The sequence below is a fragment of the Anopheles maculipalpis genome, chromosome X (assembly GCF_943734695.1).
Source record: "Anopheles maculipalpis chromosome X, idAnoMacuDA_375_x, whole genome shotgun sequence".
Taxonomy (NCBI): domain Eukaryota; kingdom Metazoa; phylum Arthropoda; class Insecta; order Diptera; family Culicidae; genus Anopheles; species Anopheles maculipalpis.
The window spans coordinates 7,463,588-7,481,175 of record NC_064870.1 but is presented as its reverse complement, the minus strand read 5'-3'; the positions used below and the strand labels follow the sequence as shown (position 1 = coordinate 7,481,175).

At 46.9% G+C, this 17,588-nt stretch overlaps 3 protein-coding genes across 3 annotated transcripts in view; all 3 read left to right on the top strand.

The window, feature by feature from the left end:
- LOC126558031 (thioredoxin domain-containing protein 5 homolog) overlaps positions 1-17,588 on the top strand; it is a 227,925-nt gene that overhangs the window by 103,402 nt on the left and 106,935 nt on the right. The gene's annotated exons all lie outside the window — the stretch shown is intronic.
- On the top strand, positions 101-4,075 carry LOC126568800 (gamma-aminobutyric acid receptor subunit alpha-6). Its single transcript, XM_050225436.1, has 7 exons — positions 101-153; positions 1,532-1,681; positions 1,772-2,454; positions 2,521-2,588; positions 2,657-3,409; positions 3,496-3,832; positions 3,902-4,075. The coding sequence occupies exons 1-7, from the start codon at positions 101-103 to the stop codon at positions 4,054-4,056; spliced, it is 2,199 nt and encodes a 732-aa protein (XP_050081393.1). The 3' UTR covers positions 4,057-4,075.
- On the top strand, positions 11,185-15,503 carry LOC126556618 (monocarboxylate transporter 12). The gene is made up of 6 exons (XM_050211973.1): positions 11,185-11,393; positions 13,558-13,677; positions 13,752-14,186; positions 14,255-14,361; positions 14,436-15,264; positions 15,343-15,503. Exons 1-6 carry the CDS (start codon positions 11,234-11,236, stop codon positions 15,501-15,503), a joined length of 1,812 nt encoding a protein of 603 aa, XP_050067930.1. The 5' UTR covers positions 11,185-11,233.

Below are 17,588 nucleotides of genomic sequence, written 5' to 3'. Positions count from 1 at the left end.
TCAAACTTGAAAACTAAAAACATGTGTTTCTGATATTAGTGTGTGCATAGCTACCTTGCAGTAAATAGTTGTCGCTAGTTGGTCGTCAAGAATCTACAAAATGGCGTATTCATCCCGTATACTACAAGCCACCATCCCAGTGTTACTCCTATCGTAAGTACACACCGATAAAACCTTCCATTGTTAATTGATGGCCATGTTGTGCTGCTGTCTTGCCACAGTAAACAATCAACCAGGCTGACAGGTTGGCACGGTCCCGATAATTGCTAAATCCGCCAAGCACTCCCTAATTGCATGGTTTACAGGCGTTTAGCAACCCATCCCATCAGCGTTATGGAGCATTTATATTTTTAATTGTTGGCCCATTGCGGTGCAAATTTTCGGTCCCGATTGCAGTGCCCATGCTTGCTGCCCTATAATTGACGTACTCTCGCATCCTGTCAGCGATGCTGCCTGTCCACCATTGACAGGCAGCGTTGCGTCCCAGGCCGCAGGACACACTAACCACTTAGCAAAGGACACTTGCACACTGCCCAATAGCCTAGGCTTTTTTATCGATTTAGAGCGTTTTTTTGTTGTTGTTGTTGTCCTCTTTTCTCTTTTGCATATCTGCACACAAATACACGCACACTAAAACATGAAGAGCTACTTGCTTCTATTACAACAAAAAAAAATCCTTTCCAGCATCTCGTCTTTCATTTTTCGTTTCTTCTTTTTGTTCTCGGCACTTGCATTTTGCCTTGGTGCCCTTTGCTGTACCTTCTACTTTTTAACGTTGCAACCCCTTTCAAAGCCCCTTGCTAATGCATCCTTGCTCGGCAGGGGATACAGAGATACAGGGGTAAGGCGGGGGCTTTTTGCACACTTTAATGCCGATTTTCTCTTGTGGCAAAACGCGTGATGAAGTGTGAGTGAGACGCTCAAGCATTCTCGGTGTTTCAACGGTTTAACTGGTCTAATTACATTTAAGTGGTTGCGGTCGAGTGGTGCAGTTGAGACGGCAATTAGTAGTTTGCACCCAAAAGCGAAACGCGAGCACATGATTTCGTTCGCCCCGGTTCCATTTCACTGTAACGGAACGCTTAGTCCCTATTCTGGACTCCTCACGGGGCTAAGTGGAGGAGGAGTGGTGTTTGTGAGTGCGCTTTGGAAAGGAGGAGGCAAACCTACGCCACTTGCAACGTGTGAGGCTAGGATAGAGGGACACACAGTCCTTCAAGTAAGTGTGGTTGCGTAAGAAATTTAAGCCCCGTCTACGTATGAGAGCCGGATACATGAGCATCAGACATCAGAGGATATCAGGATGTTCCAATTTCTTTAATATCGCTATTACGGGAGGGATGTTGTAGTGCGATATGAAATCAGGCCGCACGTTCCCATGACTCCATTACGAATAGATAAGTCGAACGCCTTAATTGCTTTAGATCAAGGCCTCGAGGTCCTTGTCATTAATTCTCGCGATTTGCTACACTTCAACTGCTTTCCCATAGCTGTCAACAATAATACCTTTGTTTTGTGTATACCAACCTAGATTGACTGGTTTACCACTGGATGCAATAGGCAGTGTGTTGAATCCTCCCGGTACACTCGAAAAGAGACTGTTAGGCCCCACCAACACCTCCATCAACGGCGACGGTAGTCTTCATGGCAAAAAGTATAAGTTCTTTTACATCGTTCCCAGGTAAGAAAGGTTGATCGTTAGCTACCCTACCCTGCCGCAGCTTCTTAGTCTTCCATCTCTCATTTTCTACATATGCTGGTGTTGTTCCAGTCTCGAAATATTAAAGTTCACACCTACCACTGGACACAATGTGTCACGGTTGGCATCAGTCGGTTCAGTTCCGACCACCCACCGTAATACCTCGGACGCCAACGTACTACTGCTAGCTCCGTCCTTTGTAGCCCTTAGTGACGGTACACCATCAAGACGGCTTGCTGATTCTGATCAACGTAGACTATCTTTGGATCTTCACAAACTACGCCACTTTGCCACGATTGCAGGTGTACAGCAACCAAAAGCCGGATTGGGTCAGCGACCTAAAACGCATTCTGTAGAACGTGGTCCTTTCTCTAGTCAGCTACACAACCAAGACGAGCGACCTACGCCCTATACCTATCGTTCACTACTGCCGGATACGTACCAAAGCTACAAGTCTAATCGATACTACATCTACACTGAACCTATACGTCCTCGGGGAGATACTGGTGATAGAGTCCAGAATCGACAGCCTGTTGAAGAAACGTCCGAGGATACAGTACGTCCGGTAGGATCGGTGGTCTATCACCGACAGGCACGTTCATTCAACGGAACGGATGACTATCCGGAGCGAGAGAAGAGCGAACGCTTTAAGCGTCGAAGTGCGGTCGATGATATGCTTAGCAAGAACATTACGATTATATTGGAGAATCTCCTGAAGCGATACGAGAACTCGCAGATACCAACGCATGGACAAGGTAAGTTTGAGGAATGTTATGTCGGAACCATTCCAGCTAATAGCAGCATGTATCCATATTTGACAGGTGTTCCAACCTTGGTGCAGACCAACATACTCATACGAAGCATGGGTCCTGTGTCAGAGCTCGATATGGTAGGTAGATTGGTACGCGTTTTGCTACACACAATACTAACCTCACGCTGTATTGGACTGGACTGCAGGACTACTCGATGGACTGCTACTTTAGACAGTACTGGCGGGACAAACGGCTCAGCTTCCACGGTCCAATCAAAAGCCTTTCGCTCAGCATCAAAATGTTGGAGCGCATCTGGCGTCCGGACACGTACTTCTACAACGGTAAGCACTCGCACGTACACACAATCACCGTCCCCAACAAGCTGTTGCGTCTCAGCCAGGATGGTGAGATACTGTACTCGATGAGGCTGACAATAAAAGCATCCTGCCTGATGGAACTGCGTAGCTTCCCGATGGATCGTCAATCGTGTCCGCTGGTGCTGGGAAGTTATGCCTACTCCCGGCAGCAGTTAGTCTACCAGTGGAAGGACGAGGACTCGGTTAACTTCGTACCGGGCATGACCCTTAGCCAGTTCGATCTGATGAGCTTCGGACAGAAGAACTACACGTTCATAAGACGGGAGGGTGAATTTTCTGTCCTGCACGTGTCGTTCAACTTGCAGCGTCACACCGGGTACTTCCTCATACAGGTGTACGTACCGTGCATTTTGATTGTGGTACTGTCCTGGGTTTCGTTCTGGATACATCGCGAAGCGACGAGTGATCGTGTTGGGTTGGGCATAACGACCGTGCTGACGCTCTCGACGATCAGTCTCGATTCGCGAACCGATCTGCCGAAGGTACGGTACGCTACTGCACTCGATTGGTTTCTGCTGATGAGTTTCTTCTACTGCATCGCGACACTGCTCGAGTTTGCCGGTGTGCACTACTTCACCAAGGTAGTACACCTAGCACCTGATCCTTTAGTGTGCTGCTCTGGCCCTGTAGAATGTTATAATGTTGTTGTTCCCTATCCTCGCTACAGGTTGGAAGTGGTGAGATACCACTAGACGAGGAAGAATGGGAAGATATGGAAGGTGTAGAAGAGATACGAGATTTGCCATCCCTACAGCAACATCTCAGTACGGCCGCTGCTATTGAATCACCTCGTCTGCTTGCTGCCCGCCGCCGTAGTTCGCTGATCTGTCCCATCTACAATGATCCGACGCACATGTTCAAACCGACGTCTTCGCACCTCTCGACGATGGAACGCACCACGCAAACAGAACCACCGAAGGAACCGACCTGGAAACAGGTATGGCTGTGCTTTCTCGGTGACGATCAGTTTCGACGCCGTCGTCAGCGTGAAGCATCGGCCCGAGGTAGGTCATGGTAGCGGGGGCAGCTGGGATGTATGCTTACCAGCAAACACTAAACACTCTCACCCACAGGTGGCGGTAATCGGCACGTCAACAGTGTATCGCTCATCGACCAAGCTGCCCGAATACTTTTCCCGATGTCGTTCACCTTCTTCAACATACTCTACTGGCTGGTGTACTACACCTACCAGGCCGACTTTACCTGGACGCCGCTGAAAGAGGTTTAAAGTTTTTGCAAGTAATCGTCCAAAACTTGTGTCTCAACACCAGGCGACGCCATGCGAAAGCCCCTGGCAAAGGTAGGTGAGCTAAGCATTCTTCACATCATACATACCGTGGAGTGAAAGTATGCCCGACATGCACAAAGAAGAGTGTTGGGGAGGGCAGGGTAGTTTCAAGCTCAAAATTAGACTGGAAACAAAAGCGTGGAAAGCGTGCTAGAGTACAATGATAAGCGAATTCCTTACCAAGCAACAGGTATGCCAGCGTATGCTTCGTTACCTATAAAGTGTACGTATGTTTTCTTTTTTCCCACTTTAGTAAAACACAAACCAAGCAGAACAGGATGTTAAAGATGTGTTCTTCAAAGGTAAAAATGAGGTTTTCAGTAGAATAAACAAATTAGTACAAGTTAAAATGCAGATGGTAATTGCATCTCGTTTTTCAGCCTAAATGTATGCAATACGTTTGCACACGATTCAAATGAACGGTTTCTAGGGAAGTTTTAAACGAGCGTTATTGCATACCTTCCGGCGTAGTGTGACACAAATCCTTGAGAAGTTATTTAATTAGAAACATGGTAGGAATTGTAAAACGAATAATTACAACAGGTTTCCTTCTGGGTGAGGTAGAAAAGAGGTTTCACGACGAACCATAAGCTACAGTGATGGACGATACAGTATGGCCACCCTGTTCGATAAAAATGTAATCTTGAGGTTATGATGAACATTAGAGATGTGCGGACTGAGAAAGAATGTGTGAATGATTTAAATTCCTTTAGGCAATCTTCGTTTCTGATTGAAATAACTGATAAGTGTTTTAGCAATACGGCCTGAACATCATTACGAAATAAAAAAAAATGAAAAAAATTTTTTTCATCTGTAATGCAGATATAAAACGAATCTGTTCTTTTAAAAACTAACAAACAGGGTAGCCAAATATTGTATTGTACTGCACCATCACTGTCTGAAGAAAAATCAACAATCGTCGAGTCCGTCGTACACGTGGTACTTCAAATAAATAGCAAATACAAATGTGCTCCTGGAGCATCATTCAACAACCAACAAACAGGCGTGTAACACCCATGTGAAATGATTATCCCTAACGAAAGGTACAATAAAATGGCGCCTATTGAAGGTAGCAGGAAAACAAGCAGTTCATTTGTACACTCCATATCAGTAAGTATTTTGCGTAATAAAACTGCTCGAATTTCTGCTCGATTTAGCGTAGACGGCAACCTCTCAACCCCTTCGCCTCACCGTGGAAGCTTCTGCACGTGGAGGCGCCGATAAGCTCCTGTATTTAAGGGTAACTAATTATTTGCGGACGTGCCAAGGAGTACACCTGTCAAAGCAAAAGCGCGAAACCACCAGCACCCAGCAGCAACAGGTAGTTGGCTGGTCGATAATAGTACCCTGCCATGCTGTAAATCTCGCGCTTGCTTTTTCCTCACCCCATTTTGTTTCCGAGCGAAGGAAAGCAATGGAGGGAAGCGAACAAAACCAACAGCAACAAAAAAACCCTGTTTGAGTAGCTTTTTGTTTTCCGATACCAATGAACGACAAGTTTTGTAGATTTCTTTTTTGTTTTGTTTGTTTGTTTGGTTTGTCCTCTAAACTACTTCTCTGTCTCGTTCGTTTCAGCTCGTGGTTCACTCTCTCTCTCTCTCTCGGTCTCTGCAGGGTGCTCGGGGGCTTGAAATGCATAAAGCTCTCAGTCTAACCCTCCGTTTCGCCGGTTTTGTTCTGTAGCATCTTCAGCAAACCGGAGCAACTGTCGTACTAGAAATCCAGCAGTGTCCCGACACGGGTGACGGTGTTTGCGCGCGAATGTTCACGTGCGCTGCTGAGCTGTGCGGTTGTGTGCTTGTTCCGCTGCTAACGGGTAAAGTCTGTGTTCTGTTACTAATCTACATTAGTTCCCCGAATCGCAATCGAATTCAGTGACGAACGTTTCGCGCCTTACCCGGCACAAGTTACGTTCCAATGGGTCAAGTGAACGTGTGGTGCATCATACAGGTAAACTGTTCCGCTTGATCCTTGATCATCTGCACTGCTCGTAGCAAATTAAGCATTTTTAATTGCCATCGCTAACTGCATCTTATCCATTTAGTCGTCCTCCGGATTTTTTCCCTTAAAAAAAAAGGAAAGAGTTAACCGCATGACACCGTTCTACCGCAGTGTTTGCCAATCGATTGCCACAACCTTGACTCAGTTCTCAGGTGGTGAAATGCTTCAAGCCGCAACTTAGCGGTCGATGAGTTTAAAACATACACACATACACACAAAAAAGGCGGAAAAAAAATCTCACCACCACCAAACTGAAACATAAAAAGCAACCAAAAGGATGCGACACCGGCAAAACTGTACAGCACGGCACGTGTGTAATGGTGCATAGTGGGGTCTTGCTTTATTGACACGCTCTAGCATTGACGGTACGGCTCCAGTCAAAAGCCACCCACGTTGCATTATGGCATTGGTATTATCGTTCATTTTTATGTCCGCAATATAACCATAGAAGGTTTGCAAATAAAAGTTTTAAAATGCTAAAACTGATCCCTTCAAACGGTGTCACTACTGCAAAATAACTCATAAATGCTGCCTGATTGCATACTTTCAGGCGTTGCGATGCCTAGTTATATTTGGGTGGAAATGACGGATACGCGCTAGAAGAAGTAGGTAAGATACCCGAAAAGAACACGTGTAGAATAGTTGTTCTGCATCCGGCAGGACTTTCCAGTGCTGGTACTTATATTGACACGATGCAGTCTGTCTGCTATCGTTTCATCTCTCATAATTGATGGTTCCGTTAATGGCACACCGACCGCCATTTTTGGGGACGAGTGATGGAAACACGTTTCGGAAATAAATCTCCCCGAAGCACAAATTGCGCGTGTGGCAGGAAAATAAACAACCTATCAGTAATCTTCGGGAATTCCAAGTCTTCGGAGCCTGTGGATTACCGCCGGTAACGTCTCCTTCTTGGTACACGCCAAAACAGCGAGTCCAGTGCGAGAACATTTTCTGACAGCTGGACGCTACTGGCAGTTGATGTTTGACAGGCTTGTACACTAAACACGCCTTAAATAGCTGCGCTACTTTGTTTACATTGTTGAAGTTCGGACAGCGTTTTTGAGCGTCCAATGCCGCAAGCCTGCACACTAGTCGCCGACATACAATGTGCACTCGGCGCTAGAGCATGTTTACAGTATCGTGCCTAGTTCTCATTTTCACAAGCACAATCCCTTGTTTGTTTACGAAGATCAATGCCCAGCGACACTAGACACCAGTGGCGGGGCCGCTAGCCTCAAATCGAACCAGCATGTAACGATTACCGCCCCATTCCCAAGCGCAAACCTGTCCAATTTAATGAACGTTCCACAAACAACGTCATTTTCGCGGTAGTAATAATTCTACGCAGGGCTAACCGTTTGTGTTCCGAAAGAATCCGAAAACAAGAGGAGAGAACAGGAAACATTGTTTCCAATCGAGAGTCACGCAAAGGTAACGTTCGATTCTTTTTGCCATGAAATGCCCAACGGTGGAGCTTATCTTTCTTGGCCACGATTTGCCGATTATATCACAGACCGAGAAATCAAGGGGTTGTGATTTTGGGGGAGATTCTTTTTTTTTTTTTTGTTGACTTTGTTATTGGCCCCTCAGCACAAGTGATCGATAGTTTGGTTGCTTGTGAAATTAATCCAAAACGTTTTTCGCTGTAGTCATTCGCCGAGCGTGAGCCACGGACCACTCGCTTGCAAACTTTGGCAGTGGTGAAAGTGAACAATCAAACATCGATCAAATTTGTAATGCCTGGTTGCGTCTAGGCGTTCCAACTACACCGTCCGAACGGGTCGATGTCTCTGGCAGTTCCGTCTGTTCTGCTTGGTGATGGTCTGCGAGCGCTTAGGGTCACACAGTCGCCATAGTGACGGCGTATGCGCAAACGCCTGCGCAACGTGAACGATCGTCCCCGGTGTAGAGATACCTACGCTGGCGCTTACTGTCACTGCTATGCAGATTTATTCCGAAACAGTCCGTGCAACTAGCAACAGTGTGTGCGTGCGTGGTGTCTTATCGTACCTAAAGAGTGAGAGTCCTACACGAAAGTTCTTTACCTCTCGGGTGGCAGTCTAGTAAACAGTCTGATTCTGATTGCCGACATGCGTACGGGCGGTTAGTCTAGGTTACAGTAACTCTGCCAAAGTGACCTATCGATGAATGGCAATCGAACCGGCACGGTTACACTGTGCAATGCGTAGAAACGTAAGTATATGCATCCTCGTCTAATCGGTGTCGTAACGTCAGAGCCGTCTGAGATAAGATAAGCATATCGGACGCATGCTATAAGCAAGCGGATATCCCCAATTGTGTGTGTGTGTGTGCGTTCTCGAGGTGAACCAGATAATAGTGTATGATGCAATATCGGTTACTGTGCTGTACTTCGGTATTCATGTTGTTACGTTTGCCTTCCTCCATCAAACCATCAATCAGCAACTGCATGTGAAATCCTTCCAACACGAGCTGTCAAACAAGGCAGCGCCATGTGTGAGGATCTTCCAGCTAAGCCGGTAGCTATCAGTGTCCAGTAACAGCATGTCGCCCGACAGATGTCAATGAGCAAGCGGAAGTCAGCAACAGCATCCATTGTTTATCCTTCCACAACGTGTGCTACCACTATACGACGAGAGATACACAAGCCCTAGCAACGGTGCAGTATATCTATGCGCTTTCGCTTTAGGATTCAAAGACTTTGTTGTTGAGTGTTGCACCTACCAACAGGTTGCTATTGCTTTGAGATGGCACTTGTTGAGGGTTTTTATGGCTAGATTACAGGAGATAAACAATGTCTGCATGCTCAGCATGGCCCTACAAGTACACCACTGGTGCATCAATCACGCGTTACTCGTCGGTTGGAGATATTGCTGTCAACAGATCAACTTAGGTTCAAAGTCTCTTCTTCACACCTCCAAATCTCGCCGATCAGCCATACCTTTCTGACCGATCCTCATTGTCTTGATCGAGATAATTCCCCGTGCCACCGTCACCACCCCGTAACTTTACAAACGAGGCCTTATAGACTGCAGACACTGTTGACACAATGTTTTTTTTTTTCTTTGCAAGACCCCAAAACGCAGCGGACAACAAAAAAAAACCAGCACAGAACAGAATGCAACGGCGCGCGCGCGCTATTTTCAGCAACAAAGACCGAGCTGCAGCAGACGCAAAGCGGCAGTGGCTGCTGGGGCAGAACATGGGGTAACACGCGCATCGGACGCTATTTTTACGCATTCTACACCCGATACAGCCCGACTGTGGTGTGGGAACTAAGGCGCTGCCCCTTACTTTGTGTGGCGTGCGTTCGAATTTCGCTTTGCATGGCAGTACAGAGCGACACTGTTGAGACGTTCTGCGGAGTGGCGGCGCGAAAGTGCACGCCCCGGTTGAATGTGCTTTCGTTTTCGTTTCACGTTGGCAAGAATCTGTACCTCACCTGTTAGTGAGCAAGGTTCTTCCGCATCGTGTCCACATTTCAGTGGGTAGGACTGCGGAAGCAAGAACCTTTCACTTGCAACTGGCGTATATGTTTGTGGCTGTGTTGAAGAAATTAAAGCGTCAGCAAAAATGCAAAACAACAACACTCACTGCTACTTCGAGTAGGCGATAAGTGTGTGGGGAATGTGGAGGGTACTAGAGATACTCGAGCAACCACTCTAGTAAATGATCAGGTGTCAATATAGTTGACTACGGCTTATGGCTACTACTCCCATTCATGGCAGCCCTGACCATGGTGCAGCAGGGCAGGTAAGCGAGCCAGAGTACGAGACACCCTACAATGTGTAGCCCTGTCAGTTGAAGATAATTACCCGCGTGCGCTAAGTGGCTATAAATTCTTTCATCTCCTTGACAGACGGCTCTATAATTCGTCATGCTAGTCGCGATCGATAAGAAGCGGCACTGAGTGGTTCTGTTGTTTGTTGGCTGTAGACCCCGATCGGGCAGCACGATCGTGTGCCGATCGGTCGCTGTACCGCAAAGGCAATAAGGCCCTACTACATACCAACGCACTGATAACGAAGCGCACTGTAGATAATGGATCGGTTTCGTACGCGCGACAACGACCAGCTCCTGGTGCCGCCGCAGTCGTACGTCGGTGCCTCACCCGTTCGGTTCGGTATCACTCAGGCAAGTGTTTGACAGGAGCGTGGTAGATGGATCGAAGCGTTCTTGTAGTGTTGCGATGATGCGGAGGATCGTTGCGCGCACTACTACTCTATACACCCGCTCTACAATCAATATCAAAATAGACATCTTCTCCAGCAAGCTGCTACTGCAGTGGGCCTGTAGTTGATCCAATAAAAAAAAAAAAAACGAGCGTTCAAAATTAGTGCAAACTAAGCGACCCGTTGTTACAGTGCTACAAACCAGTACGTGTTTGTGTCTGTGTTTTTGTGTGATTCACCCGATCCAACAGTTATTTGATAACCAGTATGGAAATTGCATAAACATACGCCTCAAGACAAAGCAGATCCAAGCAACAATACGCTTATCGGATCCGGGGACCTCGATTGACAGTTGTGCATGAGCAGCACTTTCCAGTCAGAGTAAACAGAGCTATAGCCCAGGTTCTTTCCCGCCGTTCCATTTCAACATATTCTCTCGCTGCTCAATGTGTGTGGCCTAGCAGTGTGTTTGAGGTAGCAAGAGTCCTGAACTGTCTGTAAACTATTGTGACTTGTCAAGCTGTGACGCACTATCGCACCACGTGGAGCCGTTGATACGCTGACTCTGCTCCAGCACATCCCAACAAACCATCCGACTCGGTGTGGACCGCGATAAGAGATTTGCACCGCACCAAAAACCCCTCAGTGACTCTTCCGGTGACTCAATGCGGAAGAGACACTATAATACGTTCCGCATGCGCACACTGGTGCTAGAAGTCGATCTGATCTGGTCGGAGTTTTGCTTTTGCTACTAGTGCCGTTTGTCTTCTCTCCGTACACAGATGCGTAACATTCACCAGGCGAACGTGTACCATTCGTACTGATCTTAAGTGCTTTAACGTGCAAAAGCAAAAGGAAGAAGGTGGGCAGGTCACCACCTAGGGAGTGAGGCTAGTACCAGGCGAGCCTAGCGAACGTGGGCGCTCCGGAATCGATTTGCAGCACCAGGCAGGAACATCAAGATGACACACGGACCACCGGCAAGCCGCAAACGGCAGCAGCAACAGATCGACAGTGACATCGAGCAGAGCGTCACCGAGGTGGACAATGGGTTGCCAACACCGCCGGACGGTGGTTGGGGCTGGATGGTGGTGTTGGCCTCGTTCAGCATTCATATCATCAGTAAGTAGCCCTCCCGCATGCACGCTCCGTCACTAACCTTTGTAACGTATCGTCATCCAGGGATGAAAGGGGGGGGGGGTGGGGGGGGGAGGTTGTTAACCAACGTGGGTTACCAACGGCGCACGCTGTCTCAATAACAGATCAATCATAAACTCGAGCACCCGAGAGCGGACAGATAACGCCCAATCGAAGCAGCACAATAACTGCGTCAGTTGAACGATGATCGATGATTAACGATAAGCTGCACGCAATTGATCTCCCTTTCCCAATTCTCGCTCGCATCGGAATCTATTGTTTTGATAGCGGTTGATGGTCACCTATATTGCCTGTTAGTGGGGGTAGAGGAGGCTTTTGGGACTTTTATTACCTCACAGGCTCACCGTGGAGCAATGCAGTTCTTATTATAGACTTACAGCAGTCTCTTATTAGATAATTGCTGTTTTTGGAGTGTTTGGATGGTTACAACCTGCATACAGCAGACAGAAAATGGCTGACTCGTCTACTAACTGATGAGGTGTGCCCTGCACTTGACACATACCGCCTAAAAGTATGCAAAATTGATTTTAATTAAACAAACGAATATCAGCAGCTCATAATGATTAAACAGATGCTACTCCCGCCGATTTACAAATGAACAAAGGTTTGTACTGACGAATACAAAGCACTAAGCAGGAAAACAGCCCCGGCGCGAGTCATTCACTCTCCCACCATGTGTTTTCACCGCAGTTCTTTGTGCACGTCGATCTCTTACCGTCGCTTTACTAAAGCCCTTCGGTAAACGGTCCGTAAAACCCCGTGATTAATCCCCGCATTCTCGATCGGTTTGGAACGCGACTAGTCTTTCTTCACTGCTCCCAAGTGTGATATCGGTTGATCGCGTTTGATGCTAAATGCTGTTTTTTTCTCGTGTGGACACCAAGGACATACCTTGTTCTGGGATTTTGTTTGTGTCATCAGTGCGCACATACCACGTCCGGTATGGAACACAGAAGAATCGGTTGGTGGAGAAGGGATCACTGTTTGCGGAGAAAATTAAAACACAAACACTGTTGTTGTCGGAACCGGCAAACACACTCGTGTTTACATTACTGTGCGCGACCGTTGTTGCTGCGGCTATAAATTAAAGCACTAATTTTCTAGATGTCACAACCTTGACCAGGCAGGCTGTTGTTGTTTCCTTCGTGCGAGCTGATCTCGTGCTGCGAGATCCCTTCTGCGTACATAATCTTGTGTGTATGTGTGTAGGTCCTTGCTCTGTATTGATAAGAGGGCATGAGGGCATTATCATTCTAACAGCTGTTTAGTTCATGTCAAAAATAACATTTACAGCGCTTTGATTTCCTGTTTGTGTGAGGACAATCTAAAACTTCGGATAATAGGCTCGGGGAGCCTAGATGAAGGCAAGTTGTTTTGTTTTAAATAATCAAAAACACCTACCTGATTGTTGAGAATATTGTGTACACTGTGATTGTCATTGCATACTTTCAGGCGTTGAGAATCGAGTTATGTAGCGTACACAAGACTCAACCAAGAATATCAAGCGGAGCAAACAATTCGCTCCGAAATGGAATGTTTTTTTTTTTTGCAATTATAAATCACGATCAAGACGCACACTGTGAACCTGCGACCAGTGTGATGGCAGTGATATGCTTTAATCGTTCACCTTAGACATGCCTTACCCACTGATAATGGACGGGTGTCTCTGTGCCTCTGGAGTGTGGAAAGAAGGAGCAGAAGAAGGCGAAGTCATAAGATTAGCCGTCAAGGTGATGGTAAACACACGGTCAATAGGGCTAGTGCACGGGTGTGTGGAAGATTAGCAGACGAAGACCACGGCAAATGGTTCGGCTTATGGCTATCAAGATCCTGTTGTGGGCACCTTGCAACCAAAACACTCGCTTCCGGTTTTTAGCTAGAACGAGGTCATAGAACTTCAGGACGTAATCTGTCGGTTATGTTTAAACTTTGCGTGATAACTTCAGTGTCAAAATCCCAAAGAACTTACCCACCGATCAGCTGACTAGTTGTTGCAAGGAATCCCAGCATCTATATCGCTTAGAACCTCTAAAGGAGCTCAATCTGCCACTAGCTAACATGAAGAATTTCAAGTAACACATGCATTACCTAACATTGTCTTGATACTTTGCCTTTTTTTTTTTGACAGCCGACGGTTTGACGTATTCGTTCGGAATTTTCTACTCCGAGTTTCTAACGTACTTCAACGAAGGCAAAGGCTACACGGCATGGATCGCATCAATTCTCGTAGGCGTCACACTATGCTCAGGTACGGTGATGATCTCGTAGTAGGTCCCCACATAGCGTCCTTCTCATAGACATATCACTCTCTCCCACCTACAGGACCCATCTCATCGTCACTGGTTAACCGGTATGGGTGTAGGGCGGTTACGATAGCTGGGGCATTGCTGGCTAGTGCCTCGCTGGCAGTGAGCATGTACGCAACCAGCGTGTTCATGCTGTTCATCACGATCGGCGTCGGTACAGGGCTTGGGCTCGGTTTGATCTACCTGCCCGCAATCGTCAGCGTGACGATGTACTTCGAAAGACTGAGATCCCTAGCGACCGGTATTGCGGTGTGCGGTTCCGGCCTAGGGACATCGATATTCGCCCCATTGACGGAGGCGCTGATCAAGAAATTCCAATGGCAGGGTGCACTGTTGGCGATCGCCGGTATCGTGCTGATCTGCGTTCTCTTCGGTCTGATGTTCCGGCCGCTAGTGCACGAACCTAGCGCCGAGAAGGAACTGCAGGAACTTACCCAACATTCCAGCGCTGGTAAGTGTTTTGCCTGTGGCATTTGGAGAACTCTCTGAAACGTCTCGTTCCTTCATTTTCTATACTAGAACAAAGCAATAGCTTGAAACCACCCCCAGCCAACGCTAGCGAGAGTAGTCTGAAGCGCTCCAACAGTCACGGTAACATGGAGGCACCTAAAATAGATCTCAATGCGGTACGTCTGTTTGCTATAACACTCTTGTTCTCGTCTGTCAGTCTAATCAACTCTCACGGTCTATCCTTTTGCAGAACGGACACTCAGTAAGTGGACACAACCTAGACAAACCCTCCCGTGCCACACCACCTGAAGACGCGAAGCGTCTGGGTCTCAGTCAACCTTTGCTCACCACACCCGAATCACAACAGCAGATAGTGCTGAAGCGTACCGAGAGTGGTACCATGTACCGGAAGGACGCACTCTACACCGGTTCCGTACACAACATCGCATCGCGCCACGCCTCCCAGGCGAATCTATCCGTCTACGAGAAGGGTAGCTACGGCTCTGTGCAGGGCAATGGGCTTCACCGGCCGGTCGCCGAACCGGATGCCCCAGAACACTGCTGCGGCTGCATACCGTGCTCGCGCGAAACGTGCGACACCTTCCGCGAGATGATGAACTTCTCCATCATGAAGGATCCGATCTTCATCATCTTTACCGTGTCAAACTTTTTGACGAGCGTTGGCTTTAACGTACCGTACGTGTATCTGGCTGCGCAGGCACAGGTGCTCGGCATTGGGTCGCAGGATGCGAGCTATCTGCTCGGCATCATCGGTATCGCCAACACGGTGGGACGCATTGTGCTCGGCTATCTGTCCGACAAGCCGTGGGTTAATCGACTGTTTGTGTACAACTGCTCGCTAGCGATATGTGGCATTGCGACCGCACTGTCTGTGTTCTGTCTTGATTTCTACTGGCTCGCGGTGTATTCGGCCGTGTACGGTTTCACGATCGGAGCCTACGTTGGACTGACGTCCGTTATACTGGTCGATCTGCTCGGCTTGGAGAAGCTGACCAATGCGTTCGGATTACTGCTACTCTTCCAGGGTATTGCCTCGTTCGTGGGACCTCCGATTGCAGGTAAGTTTTGGAGAGAATCCTTTGCGGCGCGTATTTCTACCTTTCAAAGCAATATTAAATACTCTTCCTTTTTTTCAGGCTGGCTGTACGATTACACACTCTCGTACGGACCCGGGTTCATCATGGCCGGTACTACGATCGCCATCAGTGGTGCGATGCTGTTCGCCATCCCGTCCCTGCAGCGATATCTAGCCCGTCGTCAAACCAATGACGCTACGATGGGCGCTCCGATAGAGTAGTAGCAGCAGTGCGTATGAGTGCCAGCAAGAGGCGAAATCCCTTTCATCGAACCACCTTCCATCCACTGCTACCGGTCGTGTTCCCATTGGTCTTCTTTATCTTCTGCTTCCTCCCATCAGTCCAGTGTCGCGCGGCAGGGAACTACATAGGATTTTTTTTTACCTCAATTTACTACTGTGTACCGATTAGTGGATAAGCATGTACGATAGGCTTTTAGCTAAATGGCGACTGGAGACGGTTATGCTGACGCGAAACGAGCTCAGCTAGTTAGTCGTGTTTTTTGGTTAGGAAGAGTTAGAACTTTTTTTTATAGTTTCTGTTTTTGATTTTTCGTTTGCCTTAATATTGTTCGAAAAAAAAATTTACAGTACGGAAAACATAAGTCTTATTATCATTCATTTCTTTCTCCGTCCTCCTCTTGACTTAACGACCTTCTAGGTCACGCCGGCCATCGAATGACTTACTGGAGATTGTAGATATCACGTAGTTGGATAGTCAGTCCTCAGTCAACTAGGGAACGAGGGATGTGATTTGAACCCTGCCGTGTGAACCCCAGAACCAGCGCCATTGTCGCCTATACCACCGGGCCGTTCGTTATGTTTTGATGAGCGCCTAAAAGGTATGCAATCCGTATTAAATCGTCATTTTTTTGCCCTGTGTACTGTCCGTTTCGCACCTTCATGTACCTCAGATCTTCCCATCGGATCATGAGCCCGTCAAGACATTTTTCTTGCAGACGTTTTCTTGCAAAAGGGTACAAAAACACACTTCCCGACGCACATCTCAAGATCATTCTTAGAGCTCAGAGTGGCTTGAAAGTGGAGTTGGTCTGACCGGCTGTGACGGATGCATAGTTCAAAATACTCCAATTGAATTGAATTTTACGATGCCTAAATGGCTAAGTAAACCCTGTATTTACTTCGAAATTTTAGCACAACACAGTGCTTCGATGTTCGTTTGAAGAAGGTATGCAAAATACGGGGTGGCATCGTAAAAGTGGTACACTTTATTTGGCTAATAAAATTGAAAGCATTTTTGGTTTGATTTCTTTTCGGAATCGATTTAAATAATATCTTTAAGTACTAAACTTGCCCTTCACTTAATTTATTTGAAATCTTTCACCCTTGCTCGAACAAAATCCCTCTGGACGAAATGCCAGAAGCAGTTGTGCGTCCGATTTGCAACGATTTCAAAAAGCGTCTGCAGGTCGTTATCAAGTGCAAAAGACTTGAAATATATTAAATGAAATGGAAATTTAGTTTTAATAGATGTTATTTAAATCGATTCCGAAGAGGATTTCAAAACTCCTTTAAATTTCATTGCATAAACAAAGTGTATCACTGCTACGATGCGCCAACTGTAGTGTTGGTCCCTTTTATTTTGAATCGTGTTTAAAAACAGTTTTAAAAAGAATTGCATAGTTTTAGGCGTCTTACTTGAAAAAAAATGTAAACAAAACTCACCTTTCTTCGGTTTCTTTCACTGCTCGCTATGACAACATGCCATTTATTTTAAGACAAAAATATCCATCCCTTTACCTTTCGACCTCACCACACACACACACACACTCACCCACCAACGACCAGCGAAGAGGGCTAAAAAGATTTTGGGAGGACAAAGTTGTTACGCGCGGATTTTTTTTATTACTGCACGTTGTGATACAAAATGGCACACCCGGATACGGAATGGCAACCGTGGGTGCGATGCAATTGCGTAGCGAAGAAGAGAGGTACGAGAATACGGTAGTGCCGTGCACGTACAACCGAAGCCAAAAATGGAAACCGAGCCGATCATCGAAGTTTGGTTGATTTTTGCGCCTAACACTAAATATATGTTTTAAATTTTTGTTTTCTTTTGATTTTGTTTGTTTGTTTGTTTAGTTTCGTTTCGTTTAGGAATAAATTGGATCAAAACCACGAGAAAGAGGATGAAAGATGTTTATCAAACTTTATAGTTAACGCGGGTTTTGGTCGCAAACCGAGCAAACCATCGATCAAGCTAACCATGGCCGACATTCGGTCGCTTTTGAGCTGTGTGTGCGCCACCCGGCGGTGCGTGGACAGTGAATTTTAGTGTGTATCAAA

Bases quoted from the DNA above. Each gene is read 5' to 3' on its own strand.
- LOC126568800 (XM_050225436.1), top strand. From the start codon at position 101: ATGGCGTATTCATCCCGTATACTACAAGCCACCATCCCAGTGTTACTC. The intron at 2,455-2,520 runs GTAAGTTTGAGG...CATATTTGACAG, and splicing joins GATACCAACGCATGGACAAG to GTGTTCCAACCTTGGTGCAG. The intron at 2,589-2,656 runs GTAGGTAGATTG...ACTGGACTGCAG, and splicing joins CTGTGTCAGAGCTCGATATG to GACTACTCGATGGACTGCTA.
- LOC126556618 (XM_050211973.1), top strand. From the start codon at position 11,234: ATGACACACGGACCACCGGCAAGCCGCAAACGGCAGCAGCAACAGATC. The intron at 11,394-13,557 runs GTAAGTAGCCCT...TTTTTTTGACAG, and splicing joins GTTCAGCATTCATATCATCA to CCGACGGTTTGACGTATTCG. The intron at 14,187-14,254 runs GTAAGTGTTTTG...TTTCTATACTAG, and splicing joins TACCCAACATTCCAGCGCTG to AACAAAGCAATAGCTTGAAA.